Genomic DNA, 25,054 nt, shown 5'->3' on the forward strand with positions numbered 1-25,054 from the left:
ATGTTGCATAGGGGTGTGAACATGTTGCATAGGGGTGTGGACATGTTGCATAGGGGTGTGGACATGTTGCATAGGGGTGTGGACATTTCTCGATTCTAAGATGCATCGCGATGTGGACGTGGACGATTCTGCATCGATGCAGTGACGGAACATAATCAATTATTATAGCCTACTAACCTCGCACTGTCGAGTCTTGACTTTAGGCACATAGCGCACATGTACGCATATAACCTAGAACATTTGCGCATATTGCTGCGGTGAAAAATGGTTAGTACAAGTTAGATGTACGTAGTACCTACTTACTGGTCACAGGAGTCTTCAATAACGTTTGGATGGTAAACAATTTTGTGAATCCATTTGTTTAAAAAACATATTTGTTGGCAGACGGCTCCTGCTATCTTAACGTTAGCAAGCTAAGCATGCATATCGCAACCTGTATAATGTTAAGTAACTTGTGTTCCACTGGGAAAGACTGTTCATCACTGCATACAACTTGGTTTAATCCAAACATCCATTCAGAAACTTTGTATTATGAAAGAAGATATTCAGCGATATCTGTGACTATTCCTATGCCTGTGTGTTCAGCTGACACTGTTGACACGCCCACTACGCAAAGCTAGTGCATCCATTCAACTCATAGAAAATACAGCATCAGGCTATTCTAAAGGTATTGATACTAAATTACTAATACAATTATTGAACGGCTTTTAACAGCTGGGTATCGAGATACTTTTCTAGTATCTGTGTATCATGCAACACTAGTAAAGACATTTATTTTGACATTCTGATTTAAGAACTTTCTAAATAAAAGATAATTTATCTGACTGCTTGTATTAATTGATGAAAAAGTATCCATGTGCAGTAATATAGATTATAAAATTGAGGATGTAATATATTATTATCGAGATGCATCGTAGAATCGAATCGAAGACAGCTGAATCGTAATCGAATCGTGAGGCCAGTAAAGATTCACAGCTCTACCATTGCAGGGCCAAGGCTAAGAGAATAGTCAAAGAGCGCTACCGGAGTCACATGGCCAGTACAAAAGAGAGACTCAAAAGGAGCTTCTATCCCCAGGCCATCAGGATGCTCAATGTGTTAGCGTTTGTGGCTAGGGGAGGTGAGTGACCCCAAATTCTGGACAATGGTTATGAACCAAAGAGAGGAGGCAGAGTCGACGGAGTAAAGTATAATGAAAGACTTTACTGAGCAGTAGTAAACAAGGCACGAACAAAGGTACACAACACTAAACTGAGGCAGCTAGAAAACAAACGAGAAATAATATACAGCATGGCTGGAAAAGGCGCACGGTGCAAAACACTACCCGGCGAGTAACAGGTGATACAGGATACAGGGAGCTTCGCGGGAAACAGGTCTCTGTTCCGCGGACAGCAGGAACAGTACATGAGGTAAACAGAAACAAATCACAGCACGGAAAGGTACTGGAACAAAACAATGGCGCGACACTGGTAGACAGGGGGCGGCATGAATAAATACAGGTACTAATTATAATTGACAAGGAACAGCTGGGGGCTGACAGGCTAGGACACATGAATATCAAAACACACGAATACAAGGGAAGGAGACTAGACACTAAACTAACAGGCAGGAATAAACATAGTGTAGGAGCCATTATGATGGTGGCATATTGTTTTATTATTTGTAATATTATTATTGGACACCTGGTGGCGGGTTTTTAGATTTGACAGCACTGGTTAGGTATTTAGAGGGTCACAGGTGCAGCAATCAACTAGGACACAGGTAGTGAGGAGCACACCGTTCTTACCAGTAGCTCAGTAACAGAAGCTCAGCAGCTCAGCAACCAGAGGACAAGAAATACCAAATAAATATAGAATACCATATAATCCCTACAGAACCCACTCTAGCAATAAATTGAATGTACAACTGCAACTTCAGCAATAAACACCCCTAAACCTGGAATCACGACTGGACATCCATCATTGCTGTGTCTACTGCGTAAGATCACTCCCTACCATACCTGTGAAGTAACGGGCAAGAGAAAACAGGACATTGGAAATGGAAAATTGCCGTTACACATAGTAAACATAACAACACTGGGAAAACAGGGCTAGACCAGGACATAAGAATATACACAGGGAACACAGGGCTGGACTAGGACATCTGAACATACTGGGGAGAACACAGGACCGATAATAGATACAGGGGGTAAACAATAGAAAACACAGTGAGCAGGCTCCAGACACTCGCCTGCAGTACCGTAAACAGAGCGCCAGAGGGTGGTAGAGGATTGCCTGTGTTCAGGTAGTTCAGATTATGACACAATGACTCTATGCAACACTAACCCATCCATCTACATTCATTGCACACACATCCACACACTCACCTTTAACATTCACTTTAGACACTTTTAACACTACACCATATTTGATGTATTTATTACCAAAGAATTTGCACTACATCCATACCTAATCTTAGCATTTTTCTTTTTTTCTTTTTTATTAGCATTTTTGTACTTCATTGTTTGCATTTTTGTACTTAATTTTGTACTTTAGTTTGTATATAGCATATTGTATATTTTGTAGTGCTGTCAGGCGATTAAAAAAATTTATCTAATTAATTACAGGATTTGTAATTAATTAATCTAATTAATCGCATTTTAATCGCATAACCATTTTATGCCTGATATTCTATATTCTATAATCATATTTCAAATTGCATGTGTCCAGATGGCAGAATTCAGTACTGTATCTACAAAACCTTCTGTTTAATCATCTTCCATCTATTAATTTGCTTAGATTTTTCAGGTCTGGTCAATTTGAGTATGGTGTTATTCACAGTCAAAGATAAAAAAAAATTATCGATATTCTCATTTGGTTCACTACAATTGACTCAAAATAAAATGTTCATTCAATCAATCACCGCGCAGATTGATTGATTGAATGAAAATGTTATTAACAGATTGCAGAATGGGTACAATACAGTATGGCTCAATACACACAATTGTTAAGGGGATGCAGACCAGAGAAAGACTTTCGTCTTGTTTACATCAGGGTCCCCCATTTTCAATTCATAATGAATTGTAAGTAAGGGTGCACCTTGCAATCCATTCTTTGTGGATCTAGCCCACAGTATTTCTGACACTGGGAATACATTCCCTGAGATTCATAGATGTCCCTAGAATCAGATACCAAGAACATGCAAATGGACCATATTAAAAAAAAGTCTGTAAATGTGTATTCTACATACTTATGGAATGAATGAGATAAAAAAAAATATATATAAAAAAAGAAAAATTATATAAAAAAAAAGAAAAATTGTAATTAATTTTGAGTTAATTTTCATAACGCGATAATTTGCTGTGTAATTAATTAATCTAATTAACGCGATAAACTGACAGCCCTAATATTTTGTATAGTGTTTGGTAGGGGTGTAACGGTACACGTATCCGTACTGAACCGTTTCAGTACCGGACCTTTGGTTCAGTATGCGCTGTGTACTGAATGAATGCAATGGTACATTAACCAACATAAACCAACGTGATTTTTGCGTGCAGAATTTTATTCAAAACTCAAAGTTCACCCCTTCCCAAAATATAACTTGCGCAAATGGCCGGATGTTCGTTCAGCCCATGCACAACACTGAGAGATTACCTGTAATTTAGCATAGCCTCATAGTGTGGCGAATGCACACACACACACACACACGCACACGCACACACACACACACACACACACACACACACACACACACACACACACATACAGTGTGTGAGGAGGATTGGTGCTTGGAAGGGGCTTTCTCTCGGGGATCAAATTAATGATAGTTTGCGGTATATAGAACGGACATTCATACACAGCAACGCGCCTCCAAACAAGGTGTGATAAACATGAATTTATATATTTCCCTTGGCATGAAACAGGAAATTGAACTATTCAATAACATTTACTCTGAGGGATGATTTACAATAAAGTGTTAAAAAAGAAAAGTAGACTACTTACATTCTAGATGCTAGAACTCCCAAAATAGTGTTAGCATAAAAACAAGTTAATCAAAATCCGAAGTATTTCCAACCGGGGTTTGAGATTGCTCAGAATGGCTTTCCATACTGTCTTGGCTTTCCAATCACTGTCGTCGCAAACGGTGGTCGCGGTTGTTGTTGTTATTACTACTCTCGCACGTTATTCAGTTCAATAGTATCTCCTATCTGTCATGCAGCGCATTCAGGCCCATGCCCACAATCTAATATAATTAGGGATGTCCGATATTATCGGCCTACCGATATTGGCATTAAAATGTGATATCGGAAATTATCAGTATCGGTTTTTTTTTACATTTATTTAACCTTTATTTACCCAGGCAAGCAAGTAAGAACAAATTCTGATTTTATTTATTGTCAAAAGTATGCATAATGTTATGTTAATTCCACAACAAGAGATATGTAATGTTAATTATCTGAAATTATTCCGTTTTTTGGGGGGGAAACCCTGGAAATTAAGAGTTGGACAATATCGGTATAGGTAAAAAAGCCAATATCGAACATCCCTAAATATAATAATATATATTTTTTTAAACTGGACTTTTGAGGTGATGAAATCACTGCGCCCAGGCAGCAGTGGTTCGGCAATCTTTTTCCCCTAGGAGTGAGTATACAGTATATCTGCTTAGAAAACGAAAGTCAAATTTTTCTCATTTCTCCACGTGGTAAATACACAGGTCACAACATGTTCACAGGAAAGTTTTGGAGTTGCATTTGGTGTGTATTTTGTGACTGTTGGGAACTAGGCTACACTGGCACACCTACCTGCAGCATTATCTACAAACTATAACTTCACTCACACACCTCGACCCTCCAGACGGGGTGGAGGCACTGGCCTCATGACATCTCCTTCATGGGCTACAAACCTAACGCAACTCCCAGAACTGTCACTCTCCTCCCTCGAATATCATGCAGTATCTGTCTCTAATCCTTTCAATCTCACCATTGTTACACTCTATCGCCCTCCAGGTCCCCTCGATCACTTCACAGATGAGCTGGACATGCTTCTAAGCTCCTTACCGGAAGATGGTACCCCGCTCCTTCTATTGGGCGACTTCAACCTGCCTGACTCATCTCAGTCGGTCCCAGTGGTCTCCCTCCTACAACAATTTGACCTGACTCCCACTGCCATGCCTCCCACCCACAAAGCAGGCAACTCCTTGGATCTCATATTTTCCCGTAACTCCAGCATCATTAACACCACGGTAACTCCCCTACATGTATCTGACCATTCCTTCATATCCTTCTCACTAACTCTCATGCTTAACCGAAAAGTCTTCACCCCAACTCAAACCGTCTCACTCAGACGCAACCTGCCCTCCCTATCCCCCTCCACCCTCTCCTCTGACATAATATCCGCTCTACCTTTGAGTGACACCTTCTCTGCTCTCCCCACAGAGATGGCAACCTCCACCCTCCTCTCAGCCCTTGCAACCTCCTTCGACAAGCTCTGTCCCCTCGTTGAGAAACCTGCCCGCCGTTCCCCACCCAGTCCATGGCTGACGGATGCAGTGAGAGAACAAAGACAGGTCCTGAGAGCGGCTGAGAGGAAGTATAGAAAGTCACGCCTCACTGCTGACATCGACACATATCACAACCTCTTGTTAACATTCTCCAAAACCATTACTAATGCCAAAGCTTCTTTCTTTCACCATAGGATCGAGGCCTCTGCCAAGAATCTTCGCAAACTGCATGCTACCATGTCCTCCCTCCTCACTCCCCCCCCACCTCCTCCTCCCTCATCTTTTTCTGCCGAAGACTTTGCGATCTTCTTTGAGGAAAAAGTGGAGAACATCCGCAGCTCCTTCTCCCAACCCCCACCCATTCCAAACGCTGAATCGAGAACCTCATCCTTCACTCTTGTCATCTTTCTCTCCCATTACAGAAGCCGAGACCCTGACACTGGTAACGTCGAACCGTCCGACTACATGCCAGCTGGACCAGCTACCCTCCCCACTCCTCCAGACCATAGCACCGGACATCCTCCCATTCCTAACTGCAACCATCAACTCCTCACTCAACTCGGGGGTGGTCCCCACCTCCCTAAAACAAGCCAGAGTCACGCCCCTCATAAAAAAACCAACCCTGAACCCCACCGTCATAGCCAACTATCGCCCTGTCTCTCTTCTCTCCTTCCTTTCTAAAACACTTGAACGTGCTGTATCCAACCAACTTACTGCTTATCTCTTACAGAATGACCTCCTAGACCCCAATCAGTCTGGCTTCCGGACTGGCCACTCCACAGAAACGGCCCTCATTGCGGTCACAGAGGCACTTCACTTAGCAAAAGCGAAAGGCCTCTCCTCTGTCCTGATTCTCCTAGATCTATCTGCAGCCTTCGACACAGTCAACCATCAGATCCTCCTCGCGGCCCTCGCAGGAATGGGAGTGGCTGGATCTGCGCTGACATGGCTGACATCATACCTCAATGACCGCTCCTACCAAGTGTCATGGAGAGGGACTCTGTCGGCCACCCGCCCCCTCCGGACGGGTGTCCCCCAGGGCTCGGTCCTAGGACCCCTTCTCTTCTCCCTCTACACTAAATCACTGGGTAACATTATCACATCTCATGGCTTCTCATATCATTGTTATGCCGATGATACTCAACTCTTCCTCTCCTTCCCTCCCTCAGATATCCACGTCTCTGAGCGGATCTCGGCCTGTCTGTCCGACATCTCCGCCTGGATGACGACCAACCACCTCAAACTGAACCTAAGCAAAACAGAATTGCTCCACCTGCCGGCCGAATCCTCCCCCCTGACCGACCTCTCCATCACAGTCGAGAATGCAGCTGTGACCGCGTCGCCGACCGCCAAGAACCTTGGTGTTGTCCTCGACGACCAGTTGAACTTCTCTGCTCACATCGCAGCGACAACCAGAACCTGCAGATTCCTCCTGAGCAACGTCAGAAGGATACGCCCCTTCCTGACAAAAGAAGCCACCCAACTCCTCGTCCAATCAACAGTCATCTCCCGCCTCGACTACTGCAACGCACTGCTAGCTGGCCTCCCGGCCACTGCCACCAAGCCTCTTCAACTCATTCAAAATGCAGCGGCCCGCCTGATCTCAAACCTACCGAAGTCAGCCCATGTCACCCCACTTCTTAGGGACCTGCACTGGCTCCCCATTGCTGCACGTATCCGCTTCAAGGCCCTCGACCTAGCATACCGTGCGGCAAAGGGAACCGCTCCCGCCTACCTCCGGTCAATGGTCTCTAACTACACACCCTCAAGACCCCTACGCTCTGCGTCTTCTGGCCGCCTCAGATCTACTCCTATCCAAGCTCCCGGAGGGTCATCAAAGAGAAGCCGCCTATTCTCAGTCCTTGCCCCACAATGGTGGAATGAACTACCCATCCCAGTTAGGACAGCCGAATCCCGTCCAATCTTTCGCCGTCGACTAAAGACTCACTTCTTCAACCATTATCTGAAATGATAAAAAAAAAAAAAAAAAAAAAAAAAAAAAATCTAACCCCGACTAACCTTAATGTCATGCACTTGTCCTAATAAACTAACCTACACTGTAACACGCAACACTTTGATGAACATTGTTACTCAGCTGATAGAGTTATACCCTTCTTGCTGTCTTGTCGCACAGAACTTGTAAGTCGCTTTGGATAAAAGCGTCAGCTAAATGACTAAATGTAAATGTAAAATGTAAATGTACTTCCAGTGAATGACGCTAAGCTAGGCTAACGGTGCAGCTGTTCCCTAAGCCTAATGCATGCACTGAGATTAAAAAGGGTATGTATCTGCTTGGCTAACTGCAGGGTAGATGGCAAAAAAGCGAATTTCCCAAAAAGTTGGCATGTTTCTCTAAACTTTCCCCCCACTGTACAGAAAACCCGTACCGAACCGCGACTTCAAAACCGAGGTACGTACCGAACCGTGGTTTTTGTGTAGCGTTACACCCCTAGTGTTTGGACTTTATTCTTTTTACTTTCTTACTGTATGAAGCACATTCTCAGGGGGCACATACAGAACTATCATTTCACTGTAATGTACATTATACGTGACAAATAAAAGAAAACTTGAAATGTAACTTATTGGCTGGTATTATGATCTGTCCTGTTATTGACTGGTAGTATCACCTGTCCTGTTATTGACTGGTAGTATCACCTGTTCTCTTATTGGCCTGTAGTATCACCTGTTCTCTTATTGGCCTGTAGTATCACCTGTTCTCTTATTGGCCTGTAGTATCACCTGTCCTGTTATTGACTGGTAGTATCACCTGTTCTCTTATTGGCCTGTAGTATCACCTGTTCTCTTATTGACCTGTAGTATCACATGTTCTCTTATTGACCTGTAGTATCACCTGTTCTCTTATTGGCCTGTAGTATCACCTGTTCTCTTATTGACCTGTAGTATCACCTGTTCTCTTATTGGCCTGTAGTATCACCTGTTCTCTTATTGATCTGTAGTATCACCTGTTCTCTTATTGACCTGTAGTATCACCTGTTCTCTTATTGACCTGTAGTATCACCTGTTCTCTTATTGACTGCTAGCATCACTCATTATGTTCTTTTGACTGAAGCTCATAGTACCTCACTAACGAACAAACAAATTAAATAAACAAACTAACAAATAAAATGCAATAACTAACTAACTAACAAACAAATTATCTAACTAACTAACTTACTAACGAATGAACTCACTACCCAATACTAACTAAATAACGAACCAACTAAGACTTACCAACTATATAACAAAGAATTTACATTAACTACCTAACTAACTAACTAACACTAAATAACGAACTAACACACTAACAAATTCACTAACAAACTCAATTACTAACTAACTAACTAACGCACTAACAAACAAACTACCAAACTCACTAACTTACATAATAACTTAATGAACCCACCAACTAACTAACTGACTACATGATACTACCTAACAAATTAACACTAACTAACTAATTCTTTCTCTCTGTTTCTGTATCTCTCTCTCTCTCTCTCTCTCTGAGTCACTCTCTGGGGTTCTCTCTGGTACTCTCTCTCTCACACACATACCTCGTTCTTCAGTTCTTGTGGTAGTTTTTCGGCCTGGTCCAGAGGGAATCCTGAGACTAGTTCTGTGGTTAAAACATGACTGCCGCTCATCTCCTCAACCACCGCAGGAACCAAGAAGAAAGGCTGATCCTTCAAAAGCTCCCTAGAGAGAGATAAACAAAGATAGAGAGAGACAAGGAGAGAGAGACAGATAGAGAAATAAATACACATAGAGAGGCAGAGAGAAAGAGACATAGGCAGAGAGAGAGAGAGAGAGAGAGAGAGAGAGAGAGAGAGAGAGAGAGAGAGAGAGAGAGAGAGAGAGAGAGAGAGAGAGAGAGAGAGAGAGAGAGAGAGAATATTATGTTAATATTATTGTCAAAATATTTGGATATTGTACTTTGATGCTTTGGTAAAATTGTTCTGGGAACATTCATGTCAATAAAGCCTTTGAATTTAATTGAGAGAGACGGAGATACAGAAAGAGATGAATGGAGAGACAGACAGAGAGAGAAAGAGATGGAGGGACTTTTGATAATCTTTATTAAAACATCCCTTCACACACACACACGCTCACCTGCACACACCCACACACCACATCCCAAAATTTTTCTTCAGCATACATACACAATTGACAGTCAAATACATACGCTCAGCCCCTCCTCTCCCACAGTACATATTGCATTCCCCAGTCGCCAGTCATTCTTGAAAGCAACAACATCATGTCTCAAAGAAAAATACATAAACTAAAACCTAAGGCATGCAGAGATAATTTCCCTCAACATTGCCACTGAATCCGTAGGACAAACGCCTGTGATCTTATTCCTGCAGGTTAGCCAAATTGCTAACTTAGCCTGACCATATATGAAATTCAGTAGCACACTTACAGCCTTATTACGCATGCACAGAATACATAATGACCAAGGAAACACAAAACATTGTTGATTCTTTGGCATTGTAGGAAAACATGGAGGGAGAGACAGAGAGAGAAAGAGATGGAGGGAGAGACAGAGAGAAAGAGATGAATGGAGAGACAGAGAGAGAGACAGACAGAGAGAGAGAGAGAGAGAGAGAGAGAGAGAGAGAGAGAGAGAGAGAGAGAGAGAGAGAGAGAGATACTGTCAATGGTGTACATATATATTAGGGCTGTCAAACGATTAAAATATAAAGAATATGTTCATAGTAAATCGTGATTAATCACACATCTTTTTATCTGTTCAAAATATACCTTAATACTGTTCTTAAAAAATGTTCAGCATGTTCCATGTAGTAAATCAAGTCCCAGGTCCATGCACATTTCTTTAATGCATACAGCTTTTGGTCACAAGGTCAATATTAGGTAAAATCATTAATAATTATTAAAGTCTGTCCATCAATCGAATAAGTCCAATAATCAATAGTTGCACCACTAGATGGGAGGCACACACAAAGGGAGAGAGAGGGGAGGCACACGCGCACACAGAGGGAGAGAGGCGGGAGGTAGAGAGAGACACGTGCAGGGGGAGAGAGATAGGCTACAGAGAGAGGGACAGATGCATACAACAGATACATACAAGAAATGCACGTCAGTGGTTAAAATGTACAAATTTCAACATTTATTATTTCTTGTACATAAAAAGAAAATGTTTTATAAAAAGTGTGGTTTGTGTCAAAAAGAAATGTGGCATTAATACAAATTTGCGTTAACGTGATGTTATATATATATATTAGTGCTGTCAATCGATTAAAATATTTAATCGCGATTAATCGCATGATTGTCCATAGTTAACGTGTGATTAACACTTTCAGTGCCGTTCACGTAGATCTACGGTTCTGTCATCCGATCGTTGAGTGCCGGAAACGTAGATCTACGTTTCTGTCACGGTATTTCTTTTATTATCTATATCCATTCATAATTCAGCGGGGCACCTTGTGCATACTGTTCTGAGTGTGTTATACCGCCCTCGGCCAGTAATGCACCCGGTTAGAAATGGGTTCATTTATTTTCTATACCGAGCTGCGGCGTGGGGGCGGGTCCTAAACACTCCGGCAAAACACACACTTATAGGGATGGCATGGACAACTGATATTTATTTTGACTGCGATTGAAGCCATATGTGTTTATGTGTCTGGCTGTTCTGTCGTTGGGATGCAGGAGGGGGGGGGGGGGGGGGGGGTGGGGGGGCGCGCCGGTCTAAACCACATTGCATGCGTGCACCACAAAGGATAATAGTGATGATCTAGCATTGATTTCAGGAAGATCCGATAATCAGGGGAAAATGTGTTTATTGAATTACACAAAAACGCTGTTTTCGTGTCTTTTCCCTGGAATTGCTCAGAAGTGGCCGGACTATGTTCATATTCAAAACGGTATCAAACGGAAATGTACAGATGAAAAAATTATGTTTTTTGCACGTTGACCAGAAGTAGCTCAATGAGACTCGAGGGCGTTATTAGACCCATAGCGATACTATAAAATATAGGTTTAGTTCTACAAACTACAACTACGTTTACATGGGGTTAATGGGCGGCACGGAAGTGGTCACTTCCCGGAAGGGGCATGGCACTCAATGTGTTAATAGCAAATTAATCGCATTAAAAAAAAATTATCTAGTTTTAATACTCTTATGAGTCAACAAATGGCTTTATGCAGCCATTTAAGACAAAAGGATGACCCTCATGCATTGCAAATTTGCATCAAATTCAAAACAGAGTGATGCACAAAATAACTTAAAAGAAAATAATAATTTAAAACAATGAATAAAGTGTGCATGAAATAATAGGGGAAAGAAAACGTTAGGAACTTGTTACATTCACCAACACAAGGGCTGAGTAATCACCCCCCCCCTCTCTCTCTCACACACACTCTCTCAGGCACGTTGGAACTTTAAATCGGTAGGGGGTGAGGCCTTTGAGCCGCCGCGGGGGGGTCGCCAGATGATTAAAAATAAAATAATCCAATTATTATTTTTTTTTTGCAGTCAGGCCACTGAACTTAGAAGCAGGCCAGGCCAGTGTTTCTAGTTGCACCAGCGCAATAGTTAGATAACCTAGGTGGGGAACAACCAGGAGATCACTGCAAATCACACAAGTTGGAGAACTATCTCTCTCTCTCTCTTGCTCTCACACACACACACAAAGGGAGCCGCATGCGATTGGTGGAGGCGGGACCCTTACAAAAAACTGCTAATCATTGACACATGCTAGCCTGTAATAATCCCCCACTGAAAAATCTACTTTGCATTTGATATATTGCAATATGCCATCACACACACTGGCATTTAAAGGGTTAGAATTATAAAATGTATATGTGGTGTTATGATCAGGGCTGAAGTTGAATAAAATATTGTATTTATCAATTACAAAAAAACTGAAAATCCATAAAAATCTGTGTTGTTGCTAATCATACATATGCTAGCCTGTTTTTTTAACAATAATTTGTGATGCCATCACAAACACTGGCATTTAAAGGGTACAAATAAAAAAATGCCTGCACCAGAATGCAGGAAATGAAGTATTTGTAACAAAAAGAATTCCTGGTGGGGGACCCCCAGACCCCCTGCTTAAAAAGTGGCCTGACTGGGGCTATATTTTGCACTATATTTCCTGGCCTGAATGATTTCCCCAGTCCGGCCCTGGTTAAAAGCCTCCAATGCGTATTAGTGTGTGTGCCTTTGAACGTTTGCATGTTTCAACCATACATTTCCATTTATTAAAAAAAAATAATATTATGAATATTATTATTATTATTATATATTTTTTTACCTCCTATAATAGTGGGGGTCGCAGCTCTCTGACACTGTTTTTTTTGGGTCGCGGCCTGAACAGTTTGGGAACCCCTGGTCTAGCCTGTACCCCCCAGACATGTTGCTGGCCCCGTCAAAACAGTATCCTATCAGCCTCTCCATGGGCAGGTCGAGGCGTAAAAGTCTTTTATACACAAAAACAGCGTCTCGGCTGTTGTGTCTGGGCCGGGCATTGTAAAAACCCCAAAAGAAGTTCTGAGCTTCCAAGTTGTCATCGGCGAACTGTATATTACACGAGAATTGTTCTTTTCCAGTGGTTCCGTCAGCGCTCAAGCCAAAAAATTGGCTTTTGGATGCTTTGCCTCTAATTTGTCGCTGAATATCATGGGCAAACAGCTGTAAGATTTCGTTTTGGATGTTGTTGGACATCCAGTTGTCTCTCTTTTGGAGCCAATTCTTCAACTCGGGATCAGACTCAATGCGCACTCTTTCCATCATGAGCTGCCATAACACCCCATCCCTATTTGCATCACCCCTCAGTGGAAGCCCCTGGCGCCCGAGGGGGGGTATAGGGGAACAGACTCAGTTAACTCTTCAATACCTGATGCTGAGGCTGAACCTGTCGTCTCTGTCTCTCTCTGACGTTTATCAGATTTAGTGGGACTGTCACTGGGACCGGCGGGACGTTTAGAAAATAAATCTGATATTTTTCTTTTCTGCGAGTGAGACATTCTGTGCTAGCAAAGTCTGACTCAGGGTTTGTACACCTTTTCCAAGGCAAAATGCAAGCACTTTTCAAGCATTTTCAAGGTGAATTTTCAAGATTTTCCAGCATCTTATGCGGCTGTGGTAAATTAAATATTTACTCAAAATGATTATTTCACTTCTTCCATCACATTAAATCAGATGTTATTGTGCTATAAACAACCAAAATTATGTAGACTTGGCATTATATACCGGTATAACCTGGCTGAGCCGATGTGTTATGCAGTAACATACTGTATATCTGTATGTCGTGTATGCTATAAATGTCACTATGAATTGAAAATGGGGGGCCCTGATGTAAACAAGACGAAAGTATTTCTCTGGTCTGCATCCCCTTAACAATTGTGTGTATTGAGCCGTACTGTATTGTACCCATTCTGCAATCTGTTAATAAAGTTTTCAATCAATCAATCAAACGTGACGAGCCAGGCCAATTTTAGCATGTTAATTTATGGAATATGCAATCTAACAGCTAACGTGAACTTTACAGTAATTACATGGATAATAATGTTACAATACAGAAGGGGATGCAGACCAGAGAAAGACTTTCATCTTGTTTACATCAGGGTCCCCCATTTTGGTTCATAGTGACATTTATGACATACATGACATACAGATATACAGTACGTTACTGCGTTCCAGACTACAACTGCTCCACACCAGTTCCACACCAGTCTCCGTAAATGTTCCGTTATAAAAATAACGTATAGTCTAGCCAAAACCCTATCAGCTGATTCACAATAAGTTCAGTAGAAGGCTAGAAGCCCAATAGTAACCAAACATTCCTTAAAATGGTCAATAGATTCAGAAATAGTCAGACATGGAATGGAACATATTCTGATTTAAATTGCTTATTTGTTTTTTAACCAACAAAGCAACATTAGGATAGTGTAAATACACAGTACACACTGATTGCAATTCTCACTGGGAGTCTGGGACCTACTGTACAAATTTCACACACGTCACACATTCCCTTTTGTCCCTCCAGTCGTACCGTAGATCGCTGACGTCATTTTAACTTAAAATGGCGGCCCCCATCAGAGCATTCGGCTAACAACATTAGCTTAGCGAACCTGCCACCGCACTTCTAGGTGCATAAAGTGTGGTAACAAAATATCACAGCCCCTAAGACTGGGAGCGTTCTAACTCTACCGAGCATGTACCCAACATTATATGAAAAATAAAAAATCATTACGATGTTTTAGTGCACTTCAAGCGCTAAAGGGATTCATAACAACTTATAGCAGGGTCAATCGCAGTGTTAGCACTCGTCTGTTTCTTTTCTTTTCATACCAACATTACCTTTTTAAGTGAAAGTGGTCTTGTCCTTGTTGTATCCATGTGTAATGTTGATAGTAGTGGGTGTACACAGATGAAAGAGAGCAAGTCTGTGTCTGGGATATAGGTCCCGACTCCCAGGCTATTTATATAAAAACACTACGGGTCGAGCCCAGCCACATTTTGTGTGAAAGGCGAACGCAAAATAGGCTTGCTCGAGTCGCTCCGAGTTATTTTATTTCTTTGTCTAAAAACCAAACTATTCAGTCAGATAGCGATTTATTATGAAAGTATAAAGTGCAATTACAATTTCAATCACTTTCCAGCACTTTATACACAATTCAAGCACATTTAAAACCTTGAAAACAGCACATTGAAATACAAGCATTTTCAAGGATTTCCAGCACCCGTACGAACCCTGCTGACTACTAGCTAAAATCGACTGACTGCGCAAGCACTGTATCACAGTAGCTCAGTGGTTCGTGGCGCGTGGGAAGGGCGGGAGGTGAATACAATTAGTTGTTTCACCTGTCATTCAATCAGTCTGTGACAGTCTGTCATCACTCGAAAATCTACTCTGCTGCAATCTTGTCGGTTTTACACGTATGATTGTGTACGTACAGTAGTGTAATGAATGAATGAAAACTTTATTTAACAGATTGGAGAATGGCTACAATACAGTACGGCTCAATACACACAATATTAAAATGGTGAAGTGCTTTGAGCAGGATAAACTTATAATATACAGTGTTACAGTTATACAGTTACAGTATATAATATACAAATATATAAATACAGTCATAAAAAAAAAACATAAAATAAAAAGAAAATTATATATATATATTTTTTGCAATAACTGAGGGGGGGGGGGGTGCTGTAGCACCCCCCGCACCCCCCCCTTCCAACGTGCCTGCACTCTCTCCCAGCTCTCTTTCTCTCTTGCCCCTTCCTCATCTCTCTCACCCCCCTCTCTCTCTTTCTATATCACACACACACACACACACACACACACACACACACACACACACACACACACACACACACACACACACACACACACACACACACACACACACACACACACACACACACACACACACACACACACACACACACACACACACACACACACACACACACACACACACACACACACACTTCAGAAACAAACATAGTATCAATGAGAGCATCAATAATACACCTGAGTGAAGTCTAGTTAAAGGGGAACTATTTTACTATTTCTTTCACCATTTGGGCACTTTTACACAATTCCTGTGAGTCTATGGAACACCTCTGTAATATATATATTTTTTTTATTCATTGTTTTGTATTTCTAATCAAGTCCTCAAATACAGCATTTTTCTACCTCAAGATCTCGAGCTGTTTTGAGCCTGGGCTCCTAAACCACTGCGCCGGGCCGGCCCCCCTGAACATTAACATGCAGCCTGGGCTCCTAAACCACGGCACCGTGCCGGCCCCCCTGAACATTAACATGCAGCGGTGTCTTTATGACATCACATATAGGGCACATTTTCAAATGACTCAGTTCAGTGAGGGTGAATATTGTGAGAGGAGAATTGGAAGAATGCGCCAATATGAGAATTTTGAGACATAAATCATATTAATATAAGTTCACATAGCTAGGAAACAATGCTAAACACTCAAAAAGGCCATTTATAAGATAGTTCCCCTTTAACAAAAATATATGATTTTTCTTAAAAGTGAATCCTGAGTAAAAAAAAATTGTGGCGTTAATAGAATCGGGCGATAACGCGTTAATACCGCGTTAACTTTGACAGCCTTAATATATATATATATATATATATATATATATATATATATATATATATATATATATATATATATATATATATATATATATATATATATATGGTATATTTGAATCTGACCTGAACCTGGAGGCACATTGAGCTTCTCTGATGTAATCACACTCTAACTCCAGCTCCCGTCTCATCACGTCTATTAGATGTTCTGGAAACAAACCTAGAGAGAGAGAGAGATGAAGAGAAAATTCTTCCAGGGGTGGAGCGGCTGTCATCGTGGTACAAAGTTCAGTGAGGTACAAAGACAGCTGAGGGAAAGAAACTGTTCCTGAGCCTGCTGGTCCTAGAACTGAGACTCCTGTTGCGCCCCCCAGAGGGGAGGAGGACAGAGGTGTGTGGTTGGGGTCAGAGGTGTCCTTGACGCTTATTGCTTATTCCCAGAGGAAGAGTACGCCCGAGTGCTTCCGCGTTTTCCCTGATTGGCTGCGACACGCCCCGCGGCAGGCGCGGCAGAGCTTGCGGCATTATGTAGCCGTAATCCCTGATGATTTTCATTTGACGCTTAGCTCACCTGGCAGCGCTGCGGTCCTGCGGTCCGTTGGTGACAAGTTCGAATCCCTTCAATTTTTTTTTTTTTTTAACGTGCATTCTTTCGCCGGTTAAGTTTAGGCATTAAGGTTAAGGTTAGGCATTGTTTCGGAGTTGGTTAAGGTTAGAAGGGTTAAGTTTAGGCGCTGTTAAGGACCTGGTTAAGGTTAGAGTTTGTCTTAGAGAATGGCAATATTCTTTCGGAGTTGGTTATGGTTATGGTTAAGGTTAGGCATGGTTAAGGTTAAGGTTAAGGTTAGGCATTGTTTCGGAGTTGGTTATGGTTAGAAGGGTTAAGTTTAGGCGCTGTTAAGGAGCTGGTTAAGGTTAGAGTTTGTCTTAGAGAATGGCAATAGACAGCCTATTTCCGCGCTGCAGCTCTCTCGCGCTGCCGTGGTCACATGGGCGTCATGGCCAATCAGAGAAAACGCGGAAGCATGCGACGTACTCTTCCGCTGGGAATAAGCTACACGCGTCCTTGACAATTCTGCGTGCCTACCTCCGACACTGATTGTGCTGAACAGTCTTTATTGCAGGGAGTGATGTACCAGTGATGTGGTTTCAAGTCTGAGGCAGAACAGTTGCCATGCCAGTGTGATGCAATTAGTGAGCATGCTTTCTATGATGTATCGGCAGAAGTTCACCAGGAAGAAGAGACGTTGGTGAGCTTTCTTGAGTGTATTAGGGATGGGCAAAACTCACAAAAATGCTATTCCGATAGTCACTGGGAACTATTCAACTAATAATACTAAACGTTAAAAATATGATTTAATTTGTACTTGATAGCGAATGTGAAATAATCCAACAAATGAGCTAGCTGGCTGCTGTCATTGCTAACGGTTACTGCTAGGGGACCAAGCTAGTGTATTCTCTGGGAACTAAAGCATTAATTCTGACCTTTACATCACTGATGCTTGAAATGTGTGAGCTTAGTGAAACAACATGGCAAACGTACAAAACATTGCTACAATGTAACATCTCTGGTCTCTTTCTTAATCTTTCTTTTCTGTTCCCCCAGCTGTTAACAGACTGCTACCTGGCTAGCTAGCGAGATGTACCCAGCATGCCGTTCAGCGGTGTAACAGTTAATAGGGACCCCTCTCAATACACTAAACAGTGTAGGTGCCGGTAAAAACAAGGGGAAATATATTTTCAGACAAAACTATATTTGCATAAACCATAACTAATTACCATGTACCTTCAGGCAGAGCATTGCTAATGCTCAGTACTGTCATCAGGTTATTGATGTCACTGTCGATGCTCTGCGCCACACCTGGGTACTACAGCCCCAGAGGGACACACAGAACCGGGAGGAGGGAGAAAGCAAAAAACGATTCTCCGATCAGTTTCACTTTCATATTAAAAGGGAAATTCCTCCATATTTCATACTAATCCTAACTCCAATATAAACATACCATATCCATCTAACTAGATTCCTCTATAATATGTTAAGTTACAACAAAAACAAAAAAAAACACACACACACACACACCTGTATCTTCATAGCGACCTCTCTGCCATCTTTCATCCTAGCGAGGTGAACCTGACCGATGGACGCTGCAGCAAATGGACGCTCCTCAAACGATTCCAGTTTGTCTCGCCAGTCAGGACCTAAATCACTGTTCAGTGCTTTCTACAGACAGACAGACAGAGACCGAGAGACAGACAGACAGAAGTGTCATAGTTCCTATTGAAACAAAGCAGAACAATAGGCTGAACACAGTTTGATACATGACAAAATCTCTGAGGAGAATAGAGGAGAGGAGAGGTATACCGCCATCTGTTTAATTGGCATGAAGTCAGCGCTTTGTCTGACACGCTCAAAGATCTTAGCGAGCTGAGGGTTGATGAATGCATCATCTGAAATACACACACACACACACACACACACACACACACACACACACACACACACACACACACACACACACACACACACACACACACACACACACACACACACACACACACACACACACACACACACACACACACACACACACACACACACACACACACACACACACACACACACACACACACACACACACACACACACACACACACACACACACACCATAAACAAAACAAAATACAAGCTCCATATTCTGTGTATTTGTGTGTCATTGTGTGTATATTGACAGTAATGGCTGTACTATTAATGAAACTATCAAAACGTTATAGTTAGAAACTGGCCCCGGTAAATGTCCAAACCCCCCCCCCCCCCCCCACCCAACCCCCTCCAATGTACAGTTTCTTCCCCTTCGAATGTATATCTTTTTTTATGATCTCTTTCTCAGTACTGTACTGTATATTTATGTCTTGTGTGTGTATAATAGTTAGTGTGAGTGTGTGTGTGTGTGTGTGTGTGTGTGTGTGTGTGTGTGTGTGTGTGTGTGTGTGTGTGTGTGTGTGTGTGTGTGTGTGTGTGTGTGTGCGCGGTGGTTTGTTTGTGTGTGGTGGTTTGTGTGTGTGGTTTGTTTGTGTGTGTGGTGGTTTGTTTGTGAACAAATATTCTTGTAGCTGTACTGTACATTCTGAACAGATATATAAAAGTACAATTAATCACAATTAACTATGGACAATCATGCGATTAATCACAATTATATTTTATTGATCGACAGCCCTAATATATATATACATGTGTGTGTGTGTGTGTGTGTGTGTGTTACCTTGTATACTGAGCATCTGTCCTAGCTTGAGAGCAGCTCCTCTGACCTTACAGAGGGTTCTAACGATGCGTTCTGCATTCGCCTCCGACAGGAATGGACTGGAGCTCAGAACCGCTTTCTTATATCCTGGAAGATCAGAACACCATTAGTATACCTTCAGCTATATCTATATACCATAGATCTATGTTCCATCAGATAGATCTATATACCATAGATCTATGTTCCATCAGATAGATCTATTATACCATATATCTATGTTCCATCAGATAGATCTATATACCATATATCTATGTTCCATCAGATAGATCTATATACCATATATCTATGTTCCATCAGATATATCTACTGTATACCATCAGCTAGATCTATATACCATCAGCTAGATCTATATACCATCAGCTATATATATATATATATACCATATATCTATAAACCATTAAAGGGGAATGCCACCCATTTTATCATATCATGTTTTCCCTGTGGCCCTGGAGGACAGTTCAGACAATATTTGTGACGTTCTGCTACATGAGATGTGCTTAAGATGTGCTTAAGAAGGGATTACTTGGAGCCATCGGCCAATCACAGAACAGGCAGAGTTGTTTGTGTGGTTGTGTCAATAGGTCACTAGTAGGTAACGGTGACTAGAGAGTTCTCTCACGCGCGTGCACACACACACACACACACACACACACACACACACACACACACACACACACACACACACACACACACACACACACACACACACACACACACACACACACACACACACACACACACACACACACACACACACACACACACACACACACACACACACACACACACACACACACACACACACACACACACACACACACACACACACACACACACACACACACACACACACACACACCTGTGATTGGCTTCTGGTTTTACCTGCTGGTTCATTAGATCTGATGCTCTTCTTGGCGACTTCAGCCAACGCTCCGAATCCCAGACCCACCGCAAGACCTACATGCACACACACACACACACACACACACACACACACACACAAAAGGACACACACCGACAGACACAAAAAAGCACATTACAATCATGATTTTGAGATAACTGTTTAAACCAGGGATGTCAGAGATACAGCATCCGGCCCCCAAGGTGTTTTTGGAAAGCGGGATGTAAAACAATCATCAATTTTACCACAATATTAGTCACGGCCTGCCCTGCCACACTGAGGTCCTGCCCTACCACACTGAGGTCCTGCCCTGCCACACTGAGGTCCTGCCCTGCCACACTGAGGTCCTGCCCTGCCACACTGAGGTCCTGCCCTGCCACACTGAGGTCCTGCCCTACCACACTGAGGTCCTGCCCTGCCACACTGAGGTCCTGCCCTGCCACACTGAGGTCCTGCCCTGCCACACTGAGGTCCTGCCCTGCCACACTGAGGTCCTGCCCTGCCACACTGAGGTCCTGCCCTGCCACACTGAGGTCCTGCCCCTGCCACACTGAGGTCCTGCCCTGCCACACTGAGGTCCTGCCCTGCCACACTGAGGTCCTGCCCTGCCACACTGAGGTCCTGCCCTGCCACACTGAGGTCCTGCCCTGCCACACTGAGGTCCTGCCCTGCCACACTGAGGTCCTGCCCTGCCACACTGAGGTCCTGCCCTGCCACACTGAGGTCCTGCCCTGCCACACTGAGGTCCTGCCCTGCCACACTGAGGTCCTGCCCTGCCACACTGAGGTCCTGCCCTGCCACACTGAGGTCCTGCCCTGCCACACTGAGGTCCTGCCCTGCCACACTGAGGTCCGTTGGTTGAGCCGAGGAGCAGGGCTCAAACACTTCTTCAAATTACACACAGAGATTGTGCTCAGTTCATGGAGCACAAAGGAAAGCCAGTGACCGAGTTGGATGATCCAGACTGGCTTAGGGATCTTGCCTTTTTAGACATTACAGAACACTTAAATGTGTTGAATGTTAGCATGCAGGGCCGCAACAAACTCGTCAGAGTACTATGATAGCGTTCATGCTTTTAAAATGTAATTAGCTCTGTGGGAGACGCAGCTATCCCAGGACAACACAGTCCACTTCCCCGGTCTAAAATATCTACCTGTCAATCATGAGAGTATGGACACGTACAAGAACATGTTTCTCAGGCGTATACGCCAGTTTGACAATCTATTCACTGTCTTCACTCAACTGGAGAAGGACTTTGCACCTTTTCGCTCTCCGTTCACCACCAACGCATCCGACGTGCCAGAGGAACTCCAAATAGAGCTGATTGAACTGCAGTGTAGCGGCACCGCTGAAGGATACATTTGCATCCGTTGGTTTGGATCAGCTTCCATCAATGCCCGACACCAAATTACACAAAGATCACATCCTTTGCATCAAAGATACTTTGTATGTTTGGGACAACATACCTATATGCGAGCAGGCGTTCTCTGTGATGAACATTAACAAGTCCAAACTGCGCAATCGTCTGACACACGGACATCTAAACGACATAATGAAAATCACAACTGCCCAGAAACTGGTCCCGATGTCGACGGGGTGGTAAAAGCCAAAAAGTGTCAGGTGTCGACCAGCAAGTGACAATGTAAGTAGCCTCTTCCTTTTCCACACTCAATTGCACTTATATTGCAGACCACTAAGTCCATTGGTAGAATGACCCACTCACTCCCTCCCTCCCTGTCTCAGTCTTATTTTCTTCCCTTTTCTAGGCCTACTATAGCGCACTGGATTCATCTGATTAAGCATATCTGAACCAGCTATTTTTGACAAATGTATAATTACCTAATTACTCATATATTCAAACACAATATGCAATTATTGGAAATGATTGAATGAATGAAAATAATTATTATTAAATGCCTTCTGTGGCATTTGTATTTCTTATTTGTTAAATATCTGTTTTATTGATTAATTATACATTTGAAAGAATGCAGCCAACATGCAATATATCCTATTGATTGGTACAATGGGACAGACATTTGGCATTTTATAGCTATACTGTAATCTGCATTCTTTCAAATATATAATTAATCAATTAAACAGATGTTCAAATACACTATGTAGCCTAGTTATTGTTATATGTATGAATAAGAAACATGTTTTCTATGGCACTTGATCTATATTGTTGCACTTCTCTCTTCTATTTGAAATGTTGGCTATTTGCATGGATAGGAAAATGCTTTCTGTTCCACTTCTATTGCAGAACTCTTCTGCTTTATGTAATTGTACATGGTTTGTTACGTTTTGTGCCACATGCAATTTCTCATTGATCTGTAGGCCTGAAGGATTTCAAATATAGCCTAAATACAATACAAGGATCCATGTGTCAAATGTGATTTTAACAACAAGTAGGCTAACCCGGCCCTCATGAGGTCTCATTTGAACAAATCCGGCCCACTGCCTGATATGAGTCTGACATCCCTGGTTTAAACACATCATGATAACAAAACACTAATAGACATACAATTAGCACATTTCTAAATAATTCTAAGAAAAAACTTAAATCTTAAAATTAAAAAAACCTGGTCGACGAGTACATTTTCGTCTTTTTCCCCACTAGATTTCTATAACTCATATTTCACTAATAACACTTTAAACCATTGGTAAACAAACGTATTGCTGAAAATACGGACCACTCGGGCTTAAGAGGTCAATGTGTAATAAAATATAATGTCCCCTCCTGTTAGCTTGTAATAAAAGATCATGTCTTTTATAGTGTCTTTGTAGAGGAGGTGTTTTATCTTTCCTTATTATAGTGTCTTTGTAGAGGAGGTGTTTTATCTTTCCTTATTATAGTGTCACACACACTCTCATACTCCTTATGAGATGTGATCATTAACACTTTGATTACCGGCGATGCGGTGCGCCTTACCGCCGTTGAATGCCAGCACCCACTTCAATGATAGCGTTGTGAACGCATAATCTCTGTCTTAAATTATGGCTATGTGTCTAATCTCCCCGTCGCTTATCAATGACTTGTTTGCAGTCAACATTGTCGAGACGGATATTTTTATTTAATTTTTTATTAAATCGGTTAATTTCCGTTTTATAGCATTTTGAAAAGCCCTCGTTTTTCAGGAAAATATAAAGATTCCGTGATAAACGGCATTTACTGGAATATTCTGGCATACACAAAAAACGTTGAAATTTTTCGGCCTATTTATGAATCGTTTTCAAATAAACGCTAGATTATCGATAGTATATGTGTACTTATGCACGATACAGAAGCGGGCTGAAAAATATATTCTCTCATTTCCTGATCAGCGAGCACACACTCACAGCCACACACACACATATGGGACGCGTATATGCCTTCTACAACGCTGTTCGGTTTCCGGGTTCCTCTGATTGGCCACTAAGCCCACGTGACCCTACGCTAGCACGCCCCCCTTATCGCCGGCAGTTATCGCGTACGCCCGCACATGCGCATGAGCCGCGACAAGCGCCTTCAATGACAGAGCTCTCATATTTGCGAATGCATAAACTGTCATTGAAGGCGCTTGTCGCGGCTCATGCGACGCATATGGGACACGTTGATGTTTCTGTGAAAACAGCTCTGATTATCCTAAGACTCGTAAAATAGATTCCTTACCTCAGATCAGATGTTATCCAAAAAGATTATTCCAATTCCTGATCGCCATTCCAAATATCGATCGCGTTTATTGATTCAGCGTTGGGTACTGTAAATATGTATTCCACGCTCTTCTGATGGGCCACAATGAGAAGTAAAATGTGGATTCCGGATTTTTCTTTTCTCATCAATTTGCATCGAGTCCATTCCAAAAGGGTGCATTACCATCCAGGAGATGATAGGGGGCGGTATTTTCCCAATGGAGCTCAGAGAGAGTTTGCAGCACTGACGTGATACTAGAATGATGAAATATGAATTAAAATCGCTAATAATAATTTAAAAAAAAACGCTATATGGCGTCGTTGGCAATAAACGGTCAGCATGAACAAACGACATATAGCGTTGTTGGCAATGAAAGTGTTAAGATGTGATGTTGTGAGAGGAGGCGTTTTATTTTTCCTTATTATAGTGTCTTTGTAGAGATGTGTTATCTTTCCTTGTTATAGTGTCTTTGGTCCAGTTACAGGCCTACTGTAGAGGAGGTGTGTTGTCTTTCCTTAGTATAGTATCTTTGGTCCAGCTACAGGCCTACTGTAGAGGAGGTGTGTTGTCTTTCCTTAGTATAGTATCTTTGGTCCAGCTACAGGCCTACTGTAGAGGAGG

At 42.3% G+C, this 25,054-nt stretch overlaps 1 protein-coding gene across 1 annotated transcript in view; it reads right to left on the bottom strand.

Moving 5' to 3' along the window:
• Positions 1-25,054, bottom strand: part of coq8aa (coenzyme Q8A-a) — an 89,938-nt gene that overhangs the window by 11,750 nt on the left and 53,134 nt on the right. Inside the window, exons 7-13 of the mRNA XM_084314554.1 lie at positions 20,745-20,819; positions 19,824-19,949; positions 18,926-19,011; positions 18,644-18,784; positions 18,350-18,431; positions 16,690-16,783; positions 9,033-9,174 (exon numbers count right to left, since the gene is read on the bottom strand). Coding sequence (XP_084170680.1) covers positions 9,033-9,174; positions 16,690-16,783; positions 18,350-18,431; positions 18,644-18,784; positions 18,926-19,011; positions 19,824-19,949; positions 20,745-20,819 — 746 coding nt within the window. The remainder of the gene's footprint in view (positions 1-9,032; positions 9,175-16,689; positions 16,784-18,349; positions 18,432-18,643; positions 18,785-18,925; positions 19,012-19,823; positions 19,950-20,744; positions 20,820-25,054) is intronic.

The sequence above is a fragment of the Notolepis coatsorum genome (assembly GCF_963971535.1).
Source record: "Notolepis coatsorum genome assembly, chromosome: 5".
In the NCBI taxonomy this organism is placed as follows: Eukaryota; Metazoa; Chordata; class Actinopteri; order Aulopiformes; family Paralepididae; genus Notolepis; species Notolepis coatsorum.